At 37.4% G+C, this 27,693-nt stretch overlaps 1 protein-coding gene across 4 annotated transcripts in view; it reads left to right on the plus strand.

Moving 5' to 3' along the window:
* SCAPER (S-phase cyclin A associated protein in the ER) overlaps nucleotides 1-27,693 on the plus strand; it is a 493,982-nt gene that overhangs the window by 240,239 nt on the left and 226,050 nt on the right. For all 4 annotated transcript variants that reach the window (XM_073801292.1, XM_019950258.2, XM_019950268.3 and 1 more), the window contains 2 exons: nucleotides 19,157-19,222; nucleotides 27,261-27,387. In XM_073801292.1, the coding sequence (XP_073657393.1) occupies nucleotides 19,157-19,222; nucleotides 27,261-27,387 (193 nt within the window). The remainder of the gene's footprint in view (nucleotides 1-19,156; nucleotides 19,223-27,260; nucleotides 27,388-27,693) is intronic.

The raw sequence follows: 27,693 nt of genomic DNA on the forward strand, positions 1-27,693 counted from the left end.
TGAAACTGGAAATCAACTACAAGAAGAAAACTGAAAAAAACCCCACACACATGGAGACTAAACAACATGAAACTAACTAATCAATGGGTCAACAAAGAAATCAAAGAGAAAGTCAAAAAAATATCAGTCCCTTGAGATAAATGAAAATGGATAAACAACCTTTGAAAACCTATGGGCTGCATCAAAAGTAGTTCTAACAGGGAATTTATAGAGATACCTAGCTCAAGAAAAATCTCCAATAAATAATCTAACTTTACACCTAAAGCAACTAGAAAGAGAAGAAGAAATGAGGGCCAAAGTTAGTAGAAAGAAGGAAATAATAAAGATCAGAGCAGCTTTATTCCTAGGTATTTTATTATTTTTGTTGCAGTGGTAAATGGGAGTGTTTTCTTAATTTCTTTTTCAGATTTTTCATCATTAGTGTATAGGAATGCAATAGATTTCTGTGCACAAATTTTGTATCCTGCTACTACCAGATTCATTGATTAGCTCTAGTAGATTTCAGGTAGCATCTTTAGGATTCTCTATGTATAGTATCATGTCATCTGCAAACAGTGACAGATTTAATTCTTCTTTTCTGATTTGGAATCCTTTTATTTCTTCTCTGATAGCTGTGGCTAAAACTTCCAAAACGATGTTGAATAATAGTGGTGAGAGTGGGCAGCCTTGTCTTGTTCCTGATCTTAGTGGAAATGGTTTTTTACCATTGAGAAAGATGTTGGCTGTGGGTTTGTCATATATGGCTTTTATTATGTTGAGTTCCCTCTATACCCACTTTCTGGAGGGTTTTTTTTTTTTATCATAAATGGGTGTTGAATTTTGTCAAAAGCTTTTTCTGCATCCATTGAGATGATCATATGGTTTTTCTCCTTTAGTTTGTTAATATGGTTTATCACATTGATTGATTTGCATATATTGAAGAATCCTTGCATTCCCGGGATAAATCCCACTTGATCATGGTGTATGATCCTTTTAATGTGCTTTTGGATTCTGTTTGTTAGTATTTTGTTGAGGATTTTTGCATCTACGTTCATCAGTGATATTGGCCTGTAGTTTTCTTTTTCTGTGACATCTTCGCCTGGTTTTGGTATCAGGATGTTGGTGGCCTCTACTATGGAGAACAGTATGGAGGTTCCTTAAAAAGCTAAAAATAGAACTACCATATGACCCAGAATCCCACTACCGGGCATATACCCTGAGATAACCATAATTCCCAAAGAGTCATGTGCCACAATGTTCATTGCAGCTCTATTTACAATAGCCAGGACATGGAAGCAGTGTAAGTGTCCATCAACAGATGAATGGATAAAGAAGATGTGGCACTTATATACAGTGGAATATTACTCAACCATAAAAAGAAATGAAATTGAGTTATTTGTAGTAGGTGAATGGACCTAGAGTCTGTCATACAGAGTGAAGTAAGTCAGAAAGGGAAAAATACCATATGCTAACACATATCTATGGAATCCAAAACAAAAAATGCAAATGGTTCTGAAGAACCTAGGGGCAGGACAGGAATAAAGATGCAGATGCAGAGAATGGACTTGAGGACATGGGGAGGGGGAAGGGTAAGCTGGGATGAAGTGAGAGTGTGGCATGGACATATATACACTGCCAAATGTAAAATAGATAGCTAGTGGGAAGGAGCTGCATAGCACAGGGAGATCAGCTCGGTGCTTTGTGTCCACCTAGAGGGGTGGGGTAGGGAGGATGGGAGGGAGATGCAAGAGGGAGGAGATTTGGGGATATATGTATACATATAGCTGATTCACTTTGTTATACAGCAGCAACTAACACAACATTGTAAAGCAATTATACTCCAATAAAGATGTAAAAAAAAAAAGATCAGAACAGAAATAAATGTAATAGAGGTGAAAAATACAATAGAAAAGATCAGTGAAACTAAGGGCTGGTTCTTTGCAAAGATAAACAAAATTGCCAAACCTTTAGCCAGACTCTTCAAGAAGAAGAGAGGGCACAAAAAATAAAATCAGAAATGAAAGAGAGGCTACTGCAAACAATTATACATGAACAATTGTGCAATTTAGGAGAAATGGATAAACTCCTATATATAAAATTCTTAAATATACCATCTTCCATCACTGAATCAGGAAGAAATAGAATATCTGAATAGACCAATCACTAGTAATGAAAGTGTATTAGTAATTAAAAAAAAAAAAACTTTCAGCGTACAGAAGTCCAGGACCAGACAGCTTCACAGATGAATTCTACCAAATATTTAAAGAAGAGTAAATACCTGTTCTTCTCAAACTGTTCCGAAAAACTGAAGAGAGGAAGGAAGGCTTCCAAACTCATTCTATGAGGCCAGTATCACCTAATGCTAAAACCAGAAAAAGACTCTACAAAATAAGAAAATTAGAGCCCAATATCCTTGATGAACATAGAGGCAGAAAGCTTCAGCAAAATATTAGCAAACCAAATTCAGCAATATAAAGGATCATATACCATAATCAAGTGGGATTTATTCCACAGATGTGAGGATTGTTTAGCACCTGCAAATCAATCAGTGTGATACAAAATATTAATAAAATGGAGGATAAAAACCATATAATAACCACAATAGATGGAGAAGAAGCATTTGACAAAATTTAACATACATTTATGATCAAAACTCTCAACAAAGTGGTCATAGGGAGAATGTACCTCAACATAATAAAGGCTCTATATGACATATTCACAAGTGACATCATTTTCAATAGTAAAAAGGTGAAAGCTTTTCCTCTAAGATCAGGAGCAAGACAAAGATACCCACTCTCTGGTATTTAACATATTATTAGAACTCCTAGCCATAGCAGTCAGACAAGAAAAAGAAATAAAAGGCATCCGAATTGGAAAGGAAGAAGTAAAACTATCACTATTTGCAGGTGACATGATACTATGAATTGGAAAGCATAAACACTTCATCAAAAGTCTATTAGACCTAATAAATGAATTCAGTGAAGTTGCAGGATACAAAATTAATACACAGAAATCTGTTGCATTTGTATACACTAATAATAAACTATCAATCAGAAAGAGAAATTAAGAAGACAATCCCGGGCTTCCCTGGTGGCACAGTGGTTGAGAGTCCGCCTGCTGATGCAGGGGACACGGGTTCGTGCCCTGGTCTGGGAAGATCCCACATGCCATGGAACAGCTGGGCCCGTGAGCCATGGCTGTTGAGCCTGCACGTCCAGAGCCTGTGCTCCGCAACGGGAGAGGCCACAACAGTGAGAGGCCCACATACCACAAAAACAAAAAAGAAGATAATCCCATTTGCAGATGTATCAAGAAGAATAAACTATCTGGGGATAAATTTAAGCAAGAAGATAAAAACTGGTCATCATTGATGAAAGAATTTAAAGATAATATAAATAAATGTAAAGTTATACTGTGCTCATGGATTGAAAGATTAATATTGTTAAAATAGCCATAGTACCCAAACAATATGCAGAGCCAATGTAATCCCTATCAAAATACCAATAGCATATTCCATATAACTGGAACAAATTATCCTAAAATTTGTAGGGAACCACAAAAGACCCTGAATAGCCAAAGCAATCTTTTTTTTTTTTTTTTAAAGTCCCCATTGGAGTACAGTTGCTTTACAATGGTGTGCTAGTTTCTGCTCTACAACAAAGTGAATCAACTATACATACACATACATCCCCACATCTCCTCCCCCTTGCGTCTCCCTCCCACCCTTCCCATCCCTCCCCTCTAGGTGGTCACAAAGCTCCAAGCTGATCTCCCTGTGCTATGCAGCTGCTTCCCACTAGCTATCTATTTTACATTTGGTAGTATGTATAAGTCCATGCTACTGTCTCACTTCGTCCCAGCTTACCATTCCCCCTCCTCAAGTCCATTCTCTACATCTGTGTCTTTATTCCTGTCCTGCCCCTAGGTTCTTCAGAACCTTTTTTTGTTTTTTGGATTCCATATATATGTGTTAGCATACGGTATTTGTTTTTCTCTTTCTGACTTACTTCACTCTCTGTATGACAGACTCTAGGTCCATCCACCTCACTACAAATAACTCAATTTCGTTTCTTTTTATGGCTGAGTAATATTCCTTTGTATATATGTGCCACACCTTCTTTATCCATTCATCTGTCAATAGACACTTGCCAAAGCAATCTTGAGAAGGAAGAAAATATCTACAGGTATCATACTTCCTGACTTCAAACTACAGTTGTCCATCAGTATGTGCAGGAGATTGGTTTCAGGACGCCCTGTGGATACCAAACTATGTGGATGTTCAAGTCCCCCATATAAAAATGGCATACTATTTGCATATAACCTATACACATCATCCCATGTACTTTAGATCATCTCTAACTTACTTATAATACCTAATACAATTTAAATGCTCTGTAAATAGTTGTAAATGCTCTGTAAATAGTTGCTGACACACAGCGAATTTAAGCTTTTTGGAACTTTCTAATATTTTCAGTCTAATATTGTCTAATATTTTTTTCTAATATTTTCAGTCTGTGGTTGGTTGAATCCATGGAGGTTGAACCTATAGACACAGAGGGCCAACTGCATACTATAAAGCAATAGTCATCAAAACAGTATGGTACTGGCACAAGAACAGACATATAGATCAATGGAACAGAATAGAGAGCCCATGAATAAGCCCATGTACCAGAAGCAAACCAAAAAGACTATCCCCCTTGGTCTTGAACATAATTCTGTGAGTTCTAGCCAAAGCAATAATACATAATTTATAAAACAAAGGGTCTAAAAATGAAAAAAATATTTATGAAAAATAACTTTTCTAAAACAAGCAAAAAATTTAGTAAGAAGAGTTATGTTAATTTTCTTAATGTCTGGCTTAAAAAATAGAGGTGGATTCTCAAATTTGCTTCTGTGTTGTAATATCACATGCCATATAGTCTCACCTCCATTGTATGCTTGTAAGAGAATGAGAATGAATGAGTTTTTACCTTGTACCTCTGAAAGATTCTCCGAGACCCCCTGGTATCACATCATACTCTAAAATCTACTGGCCTAGTATCTAAGAGATAACTCAATAAATGATAAGTTTCATGTTGTTTTGTTAATATAGATCAAATCATGAAACAGGACAATGATTTTCAAACTGTAGTCTTTGACCCCTTACATCCGAATCACTTGGTATCCTATTTAAAAGATAGGTTCTTGGGCTTCAGCCAGTTGATTCTGATTAACTTGGTTTTAGGTGAGGAATCTACATTTTAGCAAGCTCACAACTACTTCTAATCTACCTAACAATTTTTAAAATTTATTTATTTATTTGTATTTTGGCTGTGTTGGGTCTTCGTTGCTGCATGTAGGCTTTCTCTAGTTGCGGCGAGCGGGGGCTACTCTTCATTGCAGCGTGCAGGCTTCTCATTGTGGTGGCTTCTCTTGTTGCGGAGTATGGGCTCTAGGTGCATGGGCTTCAGTAGTTGTGGCCTGTGGACTCAGTAGTTGTGGCTCACGGGCTCTAGAGCACAGGCTCAGTAGTTGTGGCACATGGGCTTAGTTGCTCCGCAATATGTGGGGTCTTCCTGGAACAGGGCTCGAACCCGTGTCCCCTGCAGGCGGATTCTTAACCACTGTGCCACCAGGGAAGTCCCTACCTAACAAATTTGTACCTACTGTTTATAAGAATTTAGAATCATGGAATCTTAGAGCTAGAAAAGACCTTTAAAAATTAGCTAGTAGGGGCTTCCCTGGTGGCGCAGTGGTTGAGAGCCCGCCTGCCGATGCAGGGGACGCGGGTTCGTGCCCCCGTCCGGGAGGATCCCACATGCTGCAGAGCAGCTGGGCCCGTGAGCCATGGCCGCTGAGCCTGCGCATCCAGAGCCTGTGCTCCGCAACGGGAGAGGCTACAACAGTGAGAGGCCCACGTACCGCAAAAAAAAAAAAAAAAAATTAGCTAGTTGTATTCCCACATCTTACAAATGCGGAAAACTAGGCTTACAAAATACAATGGCTTTCTAAAGGCCATACTTAGAAATAAACAAAAAAACTTCCTCACACAAAGTAGTTAGACAGTGGTTCAGTAAGGATCAAAATTAGATGCCAGAATGTTTGGCACAGACATGTGGAGGAGTAGATAGATACAAGAAAGAAATCTGAGATAGATTATGTGAGAGAGGGAGGCAGGAAGAAGTTGATGATGTCCTTAGAGCATCTAGCTGTATGCTGATGTATGTCCTTGATTGCAATAGGGAGCACCCATAAAAAAGAACGAAATTATGCCTTTTTGCAACAACATGTATGGAACCCCAAAGGCATTTTACTATGTAGTAGTAAGACAGGGAAAGACAGATATTATATGATCTCACTTATACATGGAACCTACAAAAGTCAAAATCATATAAATAGAGATTAGAACAGTGGTAACCAGGGGCTCAGGGGTGGGGGAAATGGGGAGATATTGGTCAAAGGGAACAAACTTCCACTTATGAGATGAACAAGTTTTGGGAATCTAATGTGCAGGCTGGTGACTATAGTTAACAATGCTATATTTTAATACTTGAAAGTTGCTAAGGAAGTAGATCTTAAATATTTTCACCACACACACAATGGTAATTATGTGAGGTGATGGAGGTGTTAATTTTATTTTGGTAATCATTTCACAGTATATATGTGTATCAAATCATCACTTGGTACACCTTAAACTTACACGATGCTGTATGTTGATCGTATCTCAGTAAACTTGGGGGGAAAAAAGAAATAGGGGCACAGAGATGATGTGGCTGAGCATACAGCAAGTAGGTTTCAGCTCTCCAAGTGGTATCCCAGAGGAACTGGTAGACAGTGTCCACATTCGTAAGCCTGTTAAATGCCTATTTATTCTTTTCAGTTGAAGTTTATTTTTGTAAAAGTAATAATTTCCTCCTATTTCTTTCCTTCTGCATTAATCTGTGCAGGTATTAAGCTGTACTGCTCCCTGCTAGCAGTATCCTGACTGGTGAAAATGTCTCGATAATGGACTGTGCAAATCCAAATTTATAAAATGCAGTTGATATGTCAGAGAATATAAAGTTGAATAAGTAGCAAAGGGTCAAATTATGGAGAGCCTTGAATGCTAGTTAGAAGATTGACTATATCTTTTGGGAAAGAACTACCATAGATTGCCAAGGGAATAACATCAGGAAATTAATGACTTGGGAAGATTTGTCACCTGTGCTATACAGGTAGGATTAGAAGGTTGAGAGCTTGGGTGCATAGGAGATTATTTTACTAACTCAGGCATGAAGTGATAGGGCTGACATTACACTGTATAGTACAATAAATTTAAAGAAAGCAATCAAGAAATGTTTTAATCTAAGATTAGTGATTTGATAATAATATTGAGAAAAGAAAATGAAGAATAGAAAATAATTTTGAAATATTAGTCCAAAGTACTATTGAAAAATAAAGGTAAGTGGATGTACAATGTTAAGAATGATTTTGGTTTTAAAGATACAGAGAACAAGGTGAAAGTTGAACTTCCAAGTGAAGAGCTTCAGGAGTTTGAAATTTGGACTGTAAGTTAAAATTATATATTTAGCATTCATTATTATAATATTAAAATTGCAATAGTAACAATAGATAATTGTTAAATGGAAGTGAAAGGAGATAAGGGCATGAAAAAGGCATTGATAGTGAGATGTGAAATATAGTCAGAAAGTTCAAGGAGAATGAATACAGAGAAAAAGCCATTGTGTTTGGTAATACTGGAGATCATTGATGACTTTCAAGGAAGCATTTTTAATGGAGTAGCATGTTTATATAATAAGCATAATTCTGTATTCGTTTTACCATTGCTGCCATTCTGTTCCTTGAATATTCCCTAGTGTATTGGCACTTGATGTTCCCTCTAGCCAGCCTGAAATTCCCCGAGATTTCCCTGTGACTGGCTCTTTCACTTGATTCAGGTTTCTGCTTAAAGACTTACTTCTCAGAGGCCTTCCTTCATTGTGCTCTATAAATCCTTCACCTCCTTGACACACATACATATAATCAGCCACTGTATATTAATTACTTTATTCTCTTTATAGGATATCTTATTCTCAGATATTACCTTATTTATTTTTTAAAATTTTTATTTACTCTCCTCACTGTAAACTCTTAGTAAGAATAGTTACCATGTCATTCTTTTTATATACTGTGTGTTTAATGCTCAGAGTAATTTTTTTGTTGTTGAAGTGTAGTTGATTTACAATATTGTGTTAGTTTCAGGTGTACAGCATATTGATTTGTCTTTGGGTTTTTTCTGCAGACTATATTCCATTATAGATTATTATAGATATTGGGTATAATTCCCTGTGCTATATAGTAAGTTCTTGTTAATTATCTATTTTATGTATAGTAGTTTGTATCTGTTAATCAAACACTCCTAATTTGTCTCTCACTCCCACTTTCCTGTCCTCTTTGGTGAGCATAGTTTGTTTTCTGTGTCTGTGGGTCTGTTTTGTATATAGATTTATTTGTATTGTTTTTTAGATACCTCATATAAGTGATATCATATAGTATTTGTCATTCTCTGTTTGACTTATTTCACTAAGCATATTCTTTAGGTCCATTCATGTTGCTGCTAATGGCAATGTTTTGTTCTTTTTTGTGGCTGAGTAATATTCCATTGCATATGTGTGTGTATTTGTGTATGTGTGTGTCTATATATATATATATATATATATATATATATATCACATTTTCTTAAGCCAATCGTCCACTGACGGGCACTTGAGTAGCTTCCATGTCTTGGCTTTTCTAAATAGTGCTGCTGTGAACATTGTGGTGTATGTACCTTTTCGACTTACAGTTTTTGTTTTTTCTGTATGTATACCCAGGAGTAGGATTGCTGGATCATATGGTACCTCCATTTTTTGTTTTATAAGGAACCTCCGTACTGTTTTCCATAGTGGCTGCACCACTTTACATTCCCACCAGCGGTATTCTCCATAACCTCTCCAGCATTTACTTTTTGTAGACTTTTTGATATTAGCCATTCTGACCAGTGTGAGGTGATACCTCATTGTGGTTGTGATTTGCATTTCTCTAATAATTAGCAATGTTGAGCATCTTTTCATGTGCCTGTTTGCCATTTGTATGTCTTCTTTGGAAAAATGTCTATTTAGGTCATCTGCCTATTTTTTGATTGGGTTGTGTGTTTTTTTGATATGGAGTTGTATGAGCTGATTGTATATTTTGGATATTAACCCCTTGTCAGTTCACATCATTTGCAAGTATTTTCTCCCATTCAATAGGTTGTCTTTTCATTTTGTTGATATGCAAACGCTTTTGAGTTTGATTAGGTCCCATTTGTTTGTTTTTGCTTTTATTTCTTTTGCCTTGGTAGACTGACCAATAATGAATGGGCAAAGGATCTGAGTAGACATTTCTTTAACAAGGTATACAAATGGCCAGTATGACCAGGAAAAGATGCTCAACATCATTAGTCATCAGGGAAGTCAAATCCATAGTGAGATTCCACTTCACACCAACTAGAATGGCTATATTCAATAGACAGACAGTAACAAGGATGTGAAGAAATTAGAATCTTTATACCTTATTGTTGGGAATATAAAATGGTCTGTCTACTTTGGAAAACAGTTTGTTAGTTCCCCAAAAGTTAAACACAGAATTACTGTATGACCTAGTAACTCCACGCCTAGATTTATACCCAAGAGAATTGAAAACATGGTCAAATAAAACTTGTACAGGTATGTTCATAGCATCATTATTCATAAGAGCCAAAAGTGGAAACAACCCAAATGTTCATCAACTGTTGAATAGGTAAGCAAAATTTGATATATCCATACAATGAAATAGTATTTAGGAATGAATACTGACATGTGCTGCAATGTGGATGAAACTTGAAAACACTATGGTAAGTGAAAGAAGCCAGTCAGGAAAAGGTCATGTATCTTATGATTCCTTTTATATGAAATGTCCAGGATAAAAAATTTTATAGAGATAAAAAGCAGATTAGTGTTGCTTGGGGATGTGAGCAGGAGGAGAGAAACTGGGATTGAGTACTAAAGGTTACTGGATTTTATTCAGGGAAAATAAAAATCTTCTAAAGTTAGAATGTGATGATTGGCTATGCAACCCTATGAATATATTTAAAAACATTGAATTACACATTTAAATGGGTGAATTATATGGTATTTGAATTATATCTCAAAGTTGGTTTAAAAAATAAAATGGCAGAAATAATGCTAAACACATCAATTATAATGTAAATATGAATTAAGGTCTTTTATTTAAAATTTTAAAAATCCTGAATGATGTGAATAAAAAGGTAGGGTAGGGAACTCCAAGAGTCCATATTGCCATAAAAATAATGAATCAACTGGCAAAAACTGTCAGAATCAACTTTTTTTGAACTCAGGAAATGACCAAAGGCTTACTGCTACTGGGGGAAAAGGCAATTAAGAAAAATCAGATGGGCTTCCCTGGTGGCGCAGTGGTTGAGAGTCCGCCTGCCGATGCAGGGGACGCGGGTTCATGCCCCGGTCTGGGAAGATCCCACATGCCGCGGAGCGGCTGGGCCCGTGAGTCATGGCCGCTGAGCCTGCACGTCCGGAGCCTGTGCTCTGCAACGGGAGAGGCCACAACAGCGAGAGGCCCGTGTACCAAAAAAAAAAAAAGAAAGAAAAATCAGATGAACCTCGTTAAGAGAGGGAAGAGAGTGGCCAACATGGCAGAGTAGAAGGACCCCAAGCTCACCCCCTCTCATGAGCACACCAAAATCACAACTATCTGCAGAACAAACATCATTGAAAAAGACTGAAACCTACCAGAAAAGATCCTCTACAACTAAAGATACAAGGATGGAACCACAACTAGACCCATAGGAGGGGCAGACTTGAAATATAATCAAATTCCATATCTCTCAGGTGGGCGACCCACAAACTGGAGAATAATTATATTTGCAGAGGTTCTCCCACAGGAGTGAGAGTTCTGAGCCCCACATTAGGCCCCCCCTGCCCAGGGATCCAGCACCAGGGAAAAGAGCCCCCAGAGCATTTGTCTTTGAAAGCCAGTGGGGCTTGATTGCAGGAGCTTCACAGGATTGGGGGAAATAGAGACTTTACTCTTAAAGAGCGCACACAAAATCTCACTCATACCAGGACCAAGGGCAAAAGCAGTAATTTGATAGAAGCCTGGGCCAGACCTACCTGCTAGTCTTGGAGGGTCTCCTGTGGAGGTCGGGGTGGCAGTGGCCCCCTGGGGACAGCGACACTGGTGGCGGACACAGTGGGGAGCATTCATCTGCAAGAACTCTCCTGGAGTCTGACATTTTGGCATCAAGACCTGGCCCCACCCAACAGCCTGTAGACTCAAGTGCTAAACAACACACCTCAGGCCAAACAACAAACTGGGTGGGGATGTGTCCATCTACAAGCAGGCTGCCTAAAGACTCTCTGAGCCCACAGCCACCTCTAGACATGCCCCTAGCACGGCCCTGTCCATCAGAGGACCAAGACCCAGCTCAACCCACCAGCGGGGCAGGCACTGGCCCCTCCTGCCAGGAACCCTACCCAAACCTTTAGACCAGCCTCATCCACCAGGGCGCAGACACCAGAAGCAAGAAAACTACACTCCCACAGCCTGCAGACTGAGTCCACAAATCCAGACCAGACACTACCCTGGGACCAGCTGGCCCCTGGCTCTTGGGTGATGAGAGGGGTGTGCACTGCTGGGATGCATAGGACATCTACAGAGAGCCACTTCTCCAAGGTTGAGAAACTTAACCAACCTGCCACATACAGGAAAATACAAGTAGCAATTTAGACAAAATGAGACAACAGAGGAATATGTTTCAGATGAAGGAATGAGATAAAACCCCAGAAGAAGAACTAAGTGATGTGGAGGTAGGCAGTCGACCCTAGAAGGAGTTCAGAGTAGTGATCATAAAGATGATCAAAGAACTTGGGAAGAGAATGGATGCACAGAGCAAGAAATTAGAAAATTTTAACAAAGAATTAAAAAATATAAAGAACAACCAAACAAAATTGAAGAATACAATAACTGAAATGAAAAATACACTAGAAGAAATCAATAGTAGACTAAACGAGGCAGAAGAACAGATCAGTGAGCTGAAGACAGAGTAGTGGAAATCACTGCCACTGAACAGAAAAAAGAATGAAAAGAAATGAGGGCAGTTTAAGAGATCTCTGGGACAACATCAAGCACGCTAATATTTGCATTATAGGGATTCCAGAAGGATAAGAGAGTGAGAAAGGACCTAAGAAAATATTTGAAGAGGTAATAGCTGAAAACTTCCCTAACCTGGGAAAGGAAATAGTTACCCAAGTCCAGGAAGTACAGAGAGTTCCATATAGGATTAACCCACAGAGGAATACCCCATGATACAACCTAAATGTCCATTGACAAATGAGTGGATAAAGAAGATGTGGTGTATACATAATGGAATACTACTCAGCCTTAAGAAAGAATGAAATAATGCCATTTTCAGCAACATGAATGGACCTAGAGTTTATCATACTAAGTGACACAAGTCAGACAGAGAAAGACAAATGATATCACTTATATGTAGAATCTAAAAAATGATACAAATGATACAAACTTATTTATGAAACAAAAATGGATTCACAGACATAGAAAAGAAATGTATGGTTACCAAAGGGGATAGTGGGGGTTGGGGTATAGATTAGGAGTCTGGGATTAACATATACGCACTACAATATATTATAAAATAGATAAACAACAAGGATCTACTGTATAGCACAGGGAACTATACTCAATATCTTGTAATAACCTGTAATGGAAAATAATCTGAAAAAAAAAAAAAATATATATATATATATATATATCACTGAATCACTTTGCTGTACACTTGAAACTAATACAACATTGTAAATTAACTATACTTCAGTTTAAAAAAAGAGGCTAGGGGTGTTTTAACTTACCCTGATCATGTCTCAACTTCCCAGCATCCCTGTTACAGGTACTTAGTAATGGAGGGAGCAGAACAAACCTTGTACTCAAAGAACTGTAGTTGTTTTAACCTGACTGATGGTTCTCTGAAAGGTTAGTTCTAAGGGTTTGTCTTCCTTTTACATAACTCAGGATCCTCCCAGAGCTGAGGAGGCTACCTGGGGGTGATTGTCAAAAACAATTTAAAGGCAAATGTATTAGTTGGTGGTGCCCAGTGCAAGGGTATACAATTAGTGTAAATAATTAATCAAAAAATTTGCAGGGAAAGGCTGAGGATTGAGATGCCTTGGGGAACAAGGGCTTTGAAAACCTCCCACGTACTCTGAGAAATCTAGAAGGCCATATCATGCCCAGGGATGGGTACATGATCAGAAAAGATCCAAGAAGGTCCTGACCATTAGTCTTTTATGCAAGCAGGAAGTGAGGGCTAAGGTAGAGTTTTAATCTGCCTGACTGAGTCTTGTTGGCTTGCCCCAACACACACACAGAGCCCATCTACCAAGACTAGATTAGGAGTTTTGATGTTATTGTTTGTGGTGTTTAAAGAAATCTCTTGGATCACTAATTGATTGCTAAAGTAATAGAACAGAGACTTTAGGGGCTATAATGACAAAGAATATAAACTTCAGAAAATTAGTTCAGAAAACTCACTAAACAAATGTACATCAAGTAGCAAAAACAAAACCTGAGAGGAAGGAGAATCTGATTTCCAGAGTTGCCACATTATAATATTTAAAATGTCTTGTTTTCAAGAAACAGTTGCAAGGCATGCAAAAAAAAAAAGAAAATTGGCCCATACACTGGGAAAAAAAATTAATAGAAAATGTCCCTGGGGAAGCCCAGACATTGGCCTTACTAGACAAAGATTTCAAAAAAAAATTTTTTTTTTTTGCGGTATGCGGGCCTCTCACTGTTGTGGCCTCTCCCATTGCAGAGCACAGGCTCTGGACATGCAGGCTCAGCGACCATGGCTCATGGGCCCAGCCGCTCCACGGCATGCGGGATCTTCCCAGACCGGGGCACGAACCCATGTCCCCTGCATCAGCAGGCGGACTCTCAACCACTGCGCCACCAGGGAAGCCCTAAAATTTTTTTAAATATACTCAGAGAACTAAAGGAAAACATGTGAATGATATGTAACCAACTGGATAATGTTAATAATGAGATAAAAATTTTAAAAGAACTAATAGAAATTTTGTAGCTGAAGAGTACAGTAATTGAAGTGAAAAAAATTACTTGAAGGGTTCAGCAGCTTATTTGAGCAGATAGAAGAAAGAGTCAGTGAACTTGAAGATTCTCAATTGAGATTATGCACTCCACGGAAGAGAAAGAATAAAGAATGGGGAAAAATTTGAATACAGTCTCAAAAACTTGTGGGACACCATCCAGCATACCAACATATACATAAGGGGAGTCCCAGAGAAGAGTAGAGAGAGAAAAGGGCAGATAACATTTGAAGAAATGATGGCTGAAAGTTTTCCAAAGTTAATGAAAGATATGATCTGCAGATCCAGGAAGTTCAACAAACTCGTAAGTAGGAGAAATGCAGAGATCCACGTTATGACACATTATAATCAAACATTGGAAGATAAAGACAAAGAGAATCTTGAAAACATCAAAAGAGAAGCAATTCTTCATATGTAAAACATCCTCAATATAATAACAGTTTATTTCTCATCAGAAACTATAGAGGTCAGACGGCAGTAGGATAAACATATTCAGTTTCCTGGTAGAAAAACACAAAAGCAGAACAAATTGTCAACCAAGAATTCTATATCTGGCAAAACTTCAAAAATGAAGGAGAAATTAATACATTCCATGATAAACAAAAGCTGAGGGATTGTCACTAGTAGACCTGCACTTCAAGAAGCTCTAACGGAAATCTTCAGTCTGCGATAAAAACACAGTAGACAGTAACTTGAATCCACACAAAGAAATAAAGAATGCTGTAGAAGTAACTATATATGTAATAAAGTAACTATATCAGTGTAAATGTAGTATTTTTGTATCTCCTCATTTTTCCTATTTGATTTAAAAGAGAACTACACAAAACAATAATTATAAACCTATGTTGATGGACACACAATGTATAAAGAAATGACCTATAATAATAGCATAAAGGAGGTAAATGCTATATAGGAACATTTTTGTATACTACTGAAACTAGGTTGGTATTAGTTCTAACTAGATTGTTGTGAATTAAGATGTTAATTATAATTCAGGACAACTGCTAAGAAAACAATAGATAAATAAATAAGTATATACATATGCTTGAAGAAATGAGAAGGGAATGAAAGTGGTACACTAGAAAATATTTAGCACAAAATAAAGGAGTAATGAAGGAATTGGGGGACCAAAGAGATATACAGAAAATGCAAAATGGCAGAAGTAAATCTGTCCTTATCAGTAATCACATTAAATATAGATGCATTAAAGACACCAGTAAAAGAAACAAATTGGCAGAATGAATTTTTAAAAATCATTCAACTATATGCTGTCTACAAGGGACTCACTTCAAATATAAGAACCCAAGTGGTTTAATGTGAAAGGATAGAAATATTTCATGCAAAGAGTACCCTCTGCAAGATAATATAGCTGAAGTAACTATATTGCTATCATGCAACATAGACTTTAAGACCAAAATTATACAATAAAGAGAGAAGGATATTACATAGTGATGAAAGGATGAATCCATCAAAAATACATAAAATTACAAACATATATGCACCTGAGAAAGTCACAAAATATATGAAGGAAAAACTGACAGAATTGAGGGGAGAAATAGACAGTTCACCAATAATAGTTGGATACTTCATACCCCACTTTTAATAATGGATAGGACAACCAGTCTGGGGATCAACAAGGAAATAAAAGTCTTGAACAACATCAACTAACTAAACCTAACAGATGAATAGAGAACATTCTACCCCAAAACAGCAGAATACATATTCTGCTCGAGTGTACATGAAATACTCTTCAGCACTGATCATACGTTAGACCACAAAACAAGATTCCATAAATTTTAAAATATTGAAATCATGCAAGATATCTTCTCTAACCACAAGGAAATGAAGTTAGAAGTCAAAAGGAAATATGAGAACTTCACAGATATAAAGAAATTAAGCAAGACACTCTTCAAGGATTAAAGCAACTGGAACTCTCATTCTTTGCTGGTAGAAGTACAAATTGGAATGACCTGTTTGGTAAACATTTTTGTATTTTAAGGTTAAGCACATGCTTATCAGATTGCTCAGCAACCCCATTCCTAGGTACTTATCCAAAAGAAATTAAGACATCTGCCCATGCAGTGACTTGTCTGCAAATGTTTAGAGTAGGTAGTAGCCCCAGATTGGAAAGAAGTAAAATATCCAACTGGAAATGGATAAATTGTGGTGTCCAAACAATAGAATACTGCAAAGCAGTGAAAAGGAATTAACTAATAATATATTTGATTATGAAAGAATCTCGAGATTTATTCTAAATGAATTAATCCAGACACAAGAAAGTATGTATGATTGTAGTAATTTGATATTCAGATATCTATACTGGGAAAAAGTAGATGGATTATTCCTAGGAACAAGAAGGTGGGGGCAGGGGGAAGAGAACTATTACCGAAAAACATGAGAAAATTTTGTGGGGTGGTGGAAATGCTTTATATCATGATTGTGGTTTCACTTATGTTGGTAGGCACAACTGTGAAAACTCATCAAGTTATACACTTAAAATTTAAAGTTTTTATTGTTTGTAAATTATACCTCAATAAAGCTGACCCAAAAATGAAAAAAAGAATTATAAAGACAAAAAAATTAACACTTCGGAACCAAGGGGTGGGAGTGGGCCAGAAAACATTATTTGAAGTAAGAGTTTTTAGGAGTAAGACAAAATGGAAATACAAACTGTTTGAAATTTGTGACAATGAGAACATGAAACTTATGGAGTATGGTCAAAACTTTACTCAGAATGAAATTTTAGCCTTAAATTATTTTATCAGTTGAAGTAGTAGTGGTCTAAACAACTCAAGGGTTAGAAGAATATTCATATCTTCTTCATGGGAAATAGGATGTATTTATTTTTATTTATAGATGTATTTATTTTTATTTAACAAATATACATATGGAACTTACAATGTACTATATCTTTATAAAGATAAAAATGGAAATTAAATAGAAGTTGATAAGATCTAATTCTTGGAGAATATTGGTAAACTCTGAAAAGCTAACAAAAAATAAAACGGAGTAAATAAATATCCCACATTATGGCTAAGAAAGAGTACAACCACGATGACAAGGAGACTAAAAGTGAGGGAATGCAGTATACAACACAACACTAATAAATTTAAAATATTAATAAAGTGGGTCATTATCTTAAAGAGTAAGTAATCAGAATTTAATAATAATAGAGTTTCTGAAATAATTCTTTTCAGCCTTATCTCTCATTATTCCCACATTTTAATCTTTTGCTGCAGCAAAAGGGATCTGTACACTGTTCCCTAAGCAAAACCTGTGTTTTTCCCATGTCTAGCATTATTTGCTCACTTCTATACCCTATGAATGGCATTTTCTTTTCATGTATTCAGATGCTACCTATCTTTCAAGCAGGTACACTTTCCATTTCCTTGAGGAAACTCCCCCTAGCATCTTAGGTGGAAAAGAGCACTTGTGACAGTATGCATGAGTCACTTACTCAGCTTTTTAGAACTATGTATCTTTTAATGCTTTATCTTCCTTCTCCTTATGGAGAATAAATACATGGAATATTCCCTATATGTGTGTGTATATATATATATATATATATATATACCCCATCCCTGATATATATATAACTCTCATTATCCCCCCATACTCTAGTTTATACAGAGTAGGGGCTCTGGAAATAAATATTTAATTGATTGCTAAAAGTGAATCAAGGTGAGATTCAAGTTAGGAAAAAGTGGTTAGCTACCATTCCAGGTAAAGTTAGGATTTCTTTGGGTAGTATTTTTCTAGTTAGGTGTGCATGAATGGGAGAATGTATTCAGTTTTTTCCACTTGAAGGCTCAGATAAAATATATGTCTTGATATAACTGGCATCTTCCTAAGCCTCAAATTCTTTTTTGTAAAAGGAGGACAATATATATATTGAGTTTGTAAGACTGTATGAGACAACGAATGTGTAGCTCCTTGGCACAGCTCTTGGAACATATTCAATCCTGCAAAATTGTTACTTTCCCCACCTTTCATATGAGGTCACAATTACTTGCAACTACAATGTGGTTATTTCCCCATTTTGATATGCCTTAATATTTTGGTTGATAGCAATGAGCACACGTAGGTTGAAACAATACATAATTTAATGTTTAATTCTAATTTAGTTATTTCTTCATTCCCAAGCATAACCTATGCTAGATTGCTTTTTTCTCATTGGGTGTGTTGTAATTTGCATCTTTCAGGTTTTTTATGAAACAGTTTTTATTTTTTCACCTGTCATTGCTGTATGGATTGGTGTACATTGTGACTAATTCTTTCATAGGTCACTGGACTAATTATTTGAGACTAGAACCCTTTGGATGAATGGTTAATATTTAAATTAGTATTTTTCTCTTTTTCCTCTGAAAAGGGAAATTGACAAATTAAGTCATTGTTAATGGATTGCTGTAGTGACATCTGCTTAGTTTGGTGACCTGTTGATGGCTGTGACCTACAGTTACAGGCAAGGTGGAGCTTAGTTGGACAATGGCAGAAGAGTGTTATCTCAGATTTTTGCAGACTTTTGGTATTTAGTCAGTATAAATAACAAAAGCAGAACAAAACAAATCTTTGAGTATCTGGTCAAGTCATTTCCACTGCCTTTTAAAATTATCTCTAGAGTTAAGTGACTATTCTTTACCTGTATTTAATCTTGCATTATATGCCTCCTGAGGCACCTCAACCACCTTGTAGAAACTTAGTATGGTTTTAAATTTAATTATCATGATTTTAACATTTCTGAAAAATAGCACCATTCTGTACCATGTCCCTAAACTCAGAAGTGTTTTTATGAATCTGTTTTATATCCTGTGAGAAAATATGTATTTTTTAGTCTTTTTTGATAGATTTATAATATTTAAAGATGCAATCTCAGAAATCTAAGTGTGAAAATTAGTGTGGTAATGTTCCTAGTACTGGGAGAGGAAAAACACAGCCAACGTTTTATTTTGTTATAAAAATTAGCAGCAAAATAACTAACAGTGATAAAACTCTTTTCGCTTTAGGGCCAAGGAATACGAGAGTTTACTGGAAACAAAAAATTCTGGCTCAGACTCACCCTATAAAGCAAAGTGAGTATTTTATCCTACATTTTAGTTCTTTGTCTTTTCAGTCTTTGCCTGTAACAAAAGCTTATCTGAACCATCATTGTATGCCTGTGGTCATGGACTTTGTATCTGATGCCTAGAATTTTATTCTGCTAACACAGTGGTATCCAACTGGGGATGGTTTTGCGAGAGGACATTTGTCTGTGCCTAGGGGTATGTGATAATATTTTGGTTATCACAGCTTGGAAAAATGGTGCAGCTGCCATCAAGCGTGCAGAAGCCAGGGGATACTGTTAAACATTCTTCAGTGCACAAGATAGGCCTCCACAGCAAAGTATTACCACATCCAAAACATCAGTAGTGCTGAGGTAAAGAAACCCTATTCTAACAAAACAAGTTCTGGCAAGGCTGTACTGGTTCTTACTCTGAGGAGATCTCATTCAAGATTGTTGCAAGGGCCACTTGACAGATGAGGATTTAGACTCCGCCATTGGGTGTAAGCGTAATTACTAAGTGTAATAGCTAAGTAAACAAAAACATCATCATTTTGCTTCTCTCAAATAGACTACCAGTAGAGGTGCAGTGAGAGAAAGGTACTTATATAATACTACCGATGGGGGTACAGACTGGTGTAGTCTTATTGAAAGGCAATGTGAATCTGGAGCTTAGGATGTCCACTTTTATGTTTACGATTAAGATATCTTTTATTCATTATGTATATGATTAAGTTCTAGCACTTGAAGTTGTACTTTATTTTTTTAATTTATAGTTGATTTACAATGTTGTGTTAGTTTCTGGTATACAACAAAATGATCCAGTATATATATTTTTTCCAATTCTTTTCCATTATAGTTTATTACAAGATATTGAATATAGTTCCCTGTGCTATACAGTAGGACCTTGTTGTTTATATATTTTATATATAGTAGTTTGTATCTGCTAGTCCCAAACTCCTAATTTATCCACCAAATAGTTTTGTATTGGCATGTGAATAATAATACAGATTAATGGAATAGATTTTTTAAAACAGTCTAGAAATAGATCCAAAATTTGAGGAAATTTAATATATGATGTGGTATAGTGTTTGCAAAGATGGCCAGAAGTTGTTGAGCCATTCCTGGAGGCATATCCCTTTGCAATATAACTTTGCCACCTCTCCATCAAGGAGTGGACTCTATTTTCCTTACTCTTGAATTTGTTCTGGCCTTTTGACTTGTTCTCATCCACAGTCTACTGCAGAAGCAATATGTGACTCCTGAGCCTTGGCTCCAGAAGTCTTGAGGCTTCTGCTCACAACTTTGCTTTCTTGCTCCCCTGTGACTGCCATATAAGGAAGCTTTGGTCAGCCTCCTTGAGGATGACAGATCACTTGGTCATGGTGTATAATCCTTTTAATATGCCATTTAATTTGTTTTGCTTGTTTTATTGAGGGTTTTTGCATCAGTGTTCATAGAGGATATCAGGCCTTATCAAGCCTCTGCTTGTGTCACATTTGTTTATGTCCCATTGGCCAAGGCAAGTCATTTTGCCAAGTCCGTAGTCACTGTCTGAGGTGACTATGTACATCATGGCTGGCAAGATATACTTCAAGGGGGACCTTTAATGTAACCATCTACTATACAACTTTCTCTGGATTCTCCTCTTACTTGACTAGATGCTCTTTTTCAGTATCTTTTGCCTGGTTGTTTCTTGTCTCTTTGACCACTGACATTAACATGCCTTTGTCCTGAGAGTTCAAATAGAGAATTACTCCCTTGGTAATCTCATTTAGTTTCATGACTTTAAACATCTAGTATCTGGATGAACTTTAAATTTATGTTTCCAATACAGACCTGTCCCCAGAACTCCAGAACACTATATCCAGCTTCCTATTTAGCATTTCCACTTGAATGTCTCTGTTCACTTGGATGCCTCAAGTGAACATGTGCAAAATCAAACTCCTGAAATTTGCTCCCATACCTTACCCCTCATATTTTTGCTCATCCTTAATTTAAGGATGGCAAGCCCATCCTTAAATTAAGACATCTAAAATCTTTAGTCATCCTTTTTCTCACACTCTTTCAGTCCATCAAAAAATTCTATTGGCTCTATCTGTAAAATATATTCAGAATCTGACAACTATTCATTACCTCCATAGTAACTAGTGTAGTCTAACCTACCAGTGTCTCTCATCTGGATTATTGTAGCAGCTTCCTAATTAGTTCTACACTGCTCTGCCCTTGTTTACTACAGTCTCTTCGCCACAGGGCAACCAGGGTATTCTTTTAAATTATAAGTCTAGAAAAATGGCAGTAGCAATAGAAGCATAATTTTTCAATATCTTCAAATTTTAATATAGAAACCAGATAACTAATAAAGAAAACCCAAAACCCATGGAAGCATTTACAAAAAACACTGCATTGCCAGGTATCTGCATGAAATCTGAAATGCAAGTGGATGGGAACAAATAGCCACAAGACCTGCATGGTAATGACATCATTGTGAAAGAAAGCAAAGAGAAGCAACTGGGATAACAGATGTAAGGAAAGGATAACCCCCAAATAACTAACTGAGCATCAAAAAGGATAATTATTGTAACCGATTGAAATTGGTAACCAAATAGCAGATGAAAAGAAATGTCTCCTTATAAAATTATTCTAGCTAATAAATGAAAATGACTCTTCCACCAGTTTCCCCTCCCTTTCCAGAAAAATTCAGTCCTAAAGCCACTAGAAGAGAGAGCACCAAGCAACCATCTGCACTGGCTGGATGGCTGGAGGCAGCAGTGGCACAACGGTGGGTGTCAGAGTAGGCTAAGGAGGGGCGCCAGGTATGGAGGTTCAGAGCCCAAGCAGAGCGCAGGGAGCTTCCATGTGGGGTAGGACACCATGGCCTGGTGTGGGGAATCAGAGCCAAATGAGGAGGGTAATCCATGGAATGTAATCCTGGCACAGTCTGTCAGGGGAGTCTTGCAAAGGGTGTGAAACCCAAGCAAGCTGAGAATGGCAGAAGAGCCCAGAGTAGGGAGTTGGAGGCCAAGCAGGAAGATAACAGTATGCATAAAGAAAGATGCATGATATATTAGGTGGATTGTTCACATAAGTCAATATATTAAGGATGAGAGAAGAGAGTTAAAAATAGACCCAGGGAGAATAGAAAATCCTGTGGTGGTGAATTGGAATTGTAGGTATCGGTTTTAACTCGTATTTTCCATTATATATATAAGTAGAAATAAATATAGATGTAATGTGTAGGGATACACACACACACACACACACACACACACACACACACACACACACACACACACACACACACACGTGACCCTTGAACAATGAGGGTGGGGGCTGGGGCACTGGCCCTCCGAGCAGTCAGAAATCTGCCTGTAACTTTTACGGTCGTCCTTCCCCTCCAAAGTTCTGTGTTCACGGATTCAACCAATCCTGAATCCTGTGGGACATACGTAGTGAAAGAAATCTGCGTATAGATGGACCTGCACAGTTCAAAGCCCTGTTGCTCAAGCGTCAACTCTGTGTATATATAATTATATATATAGTTATATGTTTTTGTTTTTGTTTTTGCGATATGCCGGCCTCTCACTGTTGTGGCCTCTCCCGTTGCGGAGCACAGGCTCTGGACATGCAGGCTCAGCGGCCATGGCTCATGGGCCCAGCCGCTGCACAGCATGTGGGATCCTCCCGGACCGGGGCACAAACCCGTGTCCCCTGCATCGGCAGGCGGACTCTCAACCACTGCGCCCAGTTATATGTATTTTTTATATTTATTTATATAATAATATACACACATTTTCTAGATCTTTCCACTAAGAATGAGGGTCTGGGAGCAGGAACACCCTGATAGCATTGAGCACATCTAGTATACCCATGTAAGTATGAAGGTGAGGTAGTTCCCTGAAAGGGATAGATGGGTTCTTTTTCCACAGGAAAGGATGCTGGCTGGCAACAATGAATGATGATCAATGTAGGAGGCAATATATGCACACTGATTTTTTCATCTTATATGGGGATTTCTTAGGCTGTTACATTTAGAAATACAGGCTTAAGCATATTATTTACAAATGGAAGGGGAACCAGTAGCCTTAAATTTAGACTATGTACCTTTCAAATAGAGGAGGTGAAAGAAAAAAGAAGTTAATATGTTTATGTCTTCCTGTACATCACACCGAAGAACAATGTTAGTTCCTAACGTGGGCCCAGTCCCCTTTCTTACACTTTTATAAAACTTCCCAATGATCCTAATGAACCTCCCAAAATTGACTGTGATAAAAGTTAGGGATCCTTACAGAGAAGCCCTTACATTTCACATTTGCCAGTGACAGGTTTGAACTTAAGAGTTGTTAGAATTTGTTCAAGTTTTGAGAAGAAAATATCTGACCTTAAAAAATTCTCCATAAAGCCATTTACCTGACAGATACTTCTCATGTTCTAGGCTAGGAGTTATGAATCCTTCACGTTTTCTTTTCATGCTAGAAAAAATTAACATGCCAGAAGTAACTCAAATAGCAATTTCTGTATTAATAAAAACTGCACCCTCTAAACAGCTCCTATTCTTGCCCTGTAGGGAAAATACAGCTTTCAGGGCTTGAGTCCTGTGACATTCTATCATTATTTATAGTATGAATCAAAATCTAATGTTTTTCTTGAGAGGGGCTGTATTATTTGTGGTACTTCTTTGGAGGCAGGGAATAAAACAGAGGTTTAGCTCATGTTACCTAAGCATCCCCTTGATTTGGCATTCTTCCTTGAAAGATAGGTTCATATGAATCCCAGATTTGATTTACCTCAGGGTGAAATACAAGCCTCTTGTATTCTGTGAATTAAAATGGCCCTTGTGCCTCCCTAAATACCCCTGGTTTTCAGTGGAATGTGAGCATTCTTGTTAAGAATAGTGCTAGATTCATATGCATCCATTGCTATGGCTGGATATTCAGTTACCTGGTGTGCAGGCTTTATTCAGCCAAAAGCTGAAGTGGCTACTTATCTGTCACACAATGAAGTTCGCTGCCAATATTCATCCACATGATAAGGTCAGTAACTTTAATCGGATGGGACTCTAGCCCATATTCGATTAGGAAGAAAAGAAGTATGTTGCTCTTATTCTATTTTTGTATTTTTTATATTCCCTTTTTCCTTTTGTTAGGTTGAGACTTTCTGTCAATGAACAGTAATAAGAGTTGGTCATTTATTGAATGTCTACTTTAGTGAATGCTGTTAGGTACATTACATTAATTATCTCTAATCTTCAGAAGCTCTGAAAGAAAAAAAAAAATATATATATATATATAAAATCTCCACTTTCAAGTTGAAGAAACTGAGATTGAAAGTAGATAAATAACCTCCCCAGGGTTTACATATGTGGTATGTTCTGGAGCTAGAGTTTAAGCATAGGTATTTCTGATTTTAGAGTTTGTATTTATTCCTTGACTTATCGAAGTAAACTTCATATGGATAGCTTAGGTTTAAACTGGAGTTCACCAGGGCCTTTTTGAGCTGCAATTACTGTTGTATTCTTTGAGGAGTTCAGTTTTTTTACATAAATACATTTCTAGATGAAATTATATTCTAAGATATTATTCATTTGTGAATGAAATTTCCTTATTTGAATTGACTAATATGGTGTGGAGACAAAGCATGAAATTTGAAGATTAAAGGCCTAGGTTTCTAGTCCCAAAAATACATTTACCAGTCGTGAGGCCTTGGGAAAGTCACCTAATTTGCCTGAGCCTTGGCGTCGTCATTTTTCAAACAGGGATGGACAGTGTTTTTCAGAGGACTAAAAATGATCATGTACATGAAAGCATTTTGTAACATATGAGGTTATGGATACTATTAATATTAATGTAAAGAAGAAATTTCTTCTTAGACCATTCATCATTAAATATCTATTGAGGGTACTTATCTAGAGGTGCTACGGATAAGATGGTGAATGGGTCGACAAGAACCCTGTCTCGGGATTTCTGTAGTGGTGCAGTGGTTAAGAATCCACCTGCCAATGCAGGGGACACAGGTTCGATCCCTGGTGCAGGAAGATCCCACATGCCACGGAGCAACTAAGCCTGTGCACCACAACTACTGAGCCTGTGCTCTAGAGCCCACGAGTCACAACTACTGAGCCCGCATGCCACAACTACTGAAGCCCTCGCACCTAGAGCCTGTGCTCCACAACAAAGAGAATCCCCCACGATGAGAAGCCCGTGCACCACAACGAAGAGTAGCCCCCGCTCGCTGCAACTAGAGAAAGCCCATGTGCAGCAAGGAAGACCCAATGCAGCCAAAAATAAATAAATTAATTAATAATAAAAAAAAGAAAAGAACCCTGTCTTATGAAGTTAATACTGTGCTTCTGCACTGTCCAGTATGATAGCTTCTAGCCACATATGGCTTTTTAAATTACTAAAATTAAATAAAACTTAAAATTTAGTTCCTCAGTCACACTAACTATATTTCAAGTGCACAATAGGTACATTTGGCTAGCAGCCACCATGTTGGACAGTACAGATATGGAACATTCCCATCATTACCAAAAGTTCTGTTGTAAATCTCTGCATGGGAGAGACTTGTAATAAGTGATTTGAAGGAATAGTCAAATCAGAGAAAGCAATGTTTGGCCTAAAAACTTAGGGATAAGTAGGAATTTTCTAGATAATGTGGAGGTGGGGGAAGCATTTCAGAGGAATGAATGAATAGCATTTGCAAAGACACTGAAGCAGGAAGAGCGGGATTTAGATCCAGGAAGACCTCGTGCATACAGAGCCTGTGTGGCAAGACTAGCCCTACATGGGAGGAATCAGTCTTCCTTGATTGTAATAGGAGAAATAAGGGAGAGTATGGGTGAAGTGCTGATATCCTTGTAGATTTTGTGGCAGAAAGATTTTCTGGTTCCAGTAGCTTCCATTTTCTCTATAAGATGTAAGATCTTCATATGTGAAAGTAATGGGGAGAAAGGAATGGGTGGAGTTGTGAGGAGATTGAGCAATATATGAAGCAAGTCTTTGTAGGAGAGTGAGCAGACTAGACAAACGTATATTAGTAAGATTCTGAATCTGTAGTCATACCAGTCTTTTGCATGGTATGACTGTTTCTCAGTATCAAAAATGGAAAAGGCAGGCAGATGTTCACTAATCCAGCTAAATAAATTAATGTATGCAAGGCACTGAGAGGGATGCCTGGCCCACTAAACAAACATTAATGATTGTTACCATGGCTGGGGGTTAGCTGTAGGAGTAACAGAACAACAGAAAGGGAATGTAGCACACGTTTACAAGAAAGTGATTATAATGATGGCCTATGGAATCAATCATAGATAAAAATGGAAGTAAGGCAACAGGGAGATGATGCGTAAGGGAAAAGTGGAGAGATCTGGGAAAGTGTCTGGTGAGTATCTGCTGGTAGGATACTCAAGCAAGTAAGTTGAAAGGAGAGGAAGATTGATCAAAGAGTAAGGTATATGAAACAGAAGAAGTAAGGGCTTCAAAGAAATATTACATACGTTCCCCTTACTAAAGAATCTTACGATCTAGGAAATATGTGTTATTCTTGGTGAAAAGGAAATAATTGCTCTATTGTCTAAATGACATCAGCAGTGGCAGGAAATCCCCAAATTGCCTGTAAATTGGAAAATGGAGAGTTTGATATTCTGAGAGTTTACAGTGCTTATAACATGGTATCCAAGGCTACCTTGAAGATTTAAATCAAAATATGAAAACCTGCTCAGGGTCTTATACTCATTTTCTCTGCCATCATACTCTCACCTTTCCCCATCTCCAATTCTGTTCTAGTTTAAGGGTCACGTGGAAACTGATGGCAGCAATTGCTCCAGCTAATCCTGTGAATGGACAATACTGTCCTCTAGATCTATTTTGTGTCACAAGGACTAGATTGATGTTTGTGAACATAGGATAATACCAGCCTTAGGAGTGGTTTGTTTTTCTTCCCCTTAGGTGCTCTATGAAGCAGTTTCTAATACAATAATGAAAGTAACTTTTGTTTAAAAATATTTAGGAAAACGAAATATTATAGTCTAATACATTCATGCCATTCTTCTCTTTCATTTTGTATCCAAGGCTTCAGCGATTAGCCAAAGATCTTCTAAAACAACTACAAGTACAAGACAGTGGCTCATGGGCAAACAATAAGGTTTCTGCTTTAGATCGTACCCTTGGTGAGGTCGCTAGAATATTGGAAAAAGAGGTATGTAACTAATCTCTGGCCTCTGGCCTTAATCTTTATGTTTCTTTCTTATTATGATGGACCCTGGGGCTATAAGGCAGACTCTCAGTATATGTGTTTCTTCGGTGTTTCCAAAAGCTGGTCAACCATTGGTGGATATTTTTTCTTTTTGTTCTTAAGGATATCGAAGTTGTTTTTAGTTGTTTTAATTGACGTCCTCTATGGCAAAAATATATTCTTTAGGTCATGGTTTTCTCAGTCATATTTCCTCCCACACAAACAACATGAAATTATTTTAAATGAAATCAGAGTAGTAAAGATACACAG

The sequence above is a fragment of the Tursiops truncatus genome, chromosome 2 (genome assembly GCF_011762595.2).
Source record: "Tursiops truncatus isolate mTurTru1 chromosome 2, mTurTru1.mat.Y, whole genome shotgun sequence".
Lineage (NCBI taxonomy): Eukaryota > Metazoa > Chordata > Mammalia > Artiodactyla > Delphinidae > Tursiops > Tursiops truncatus.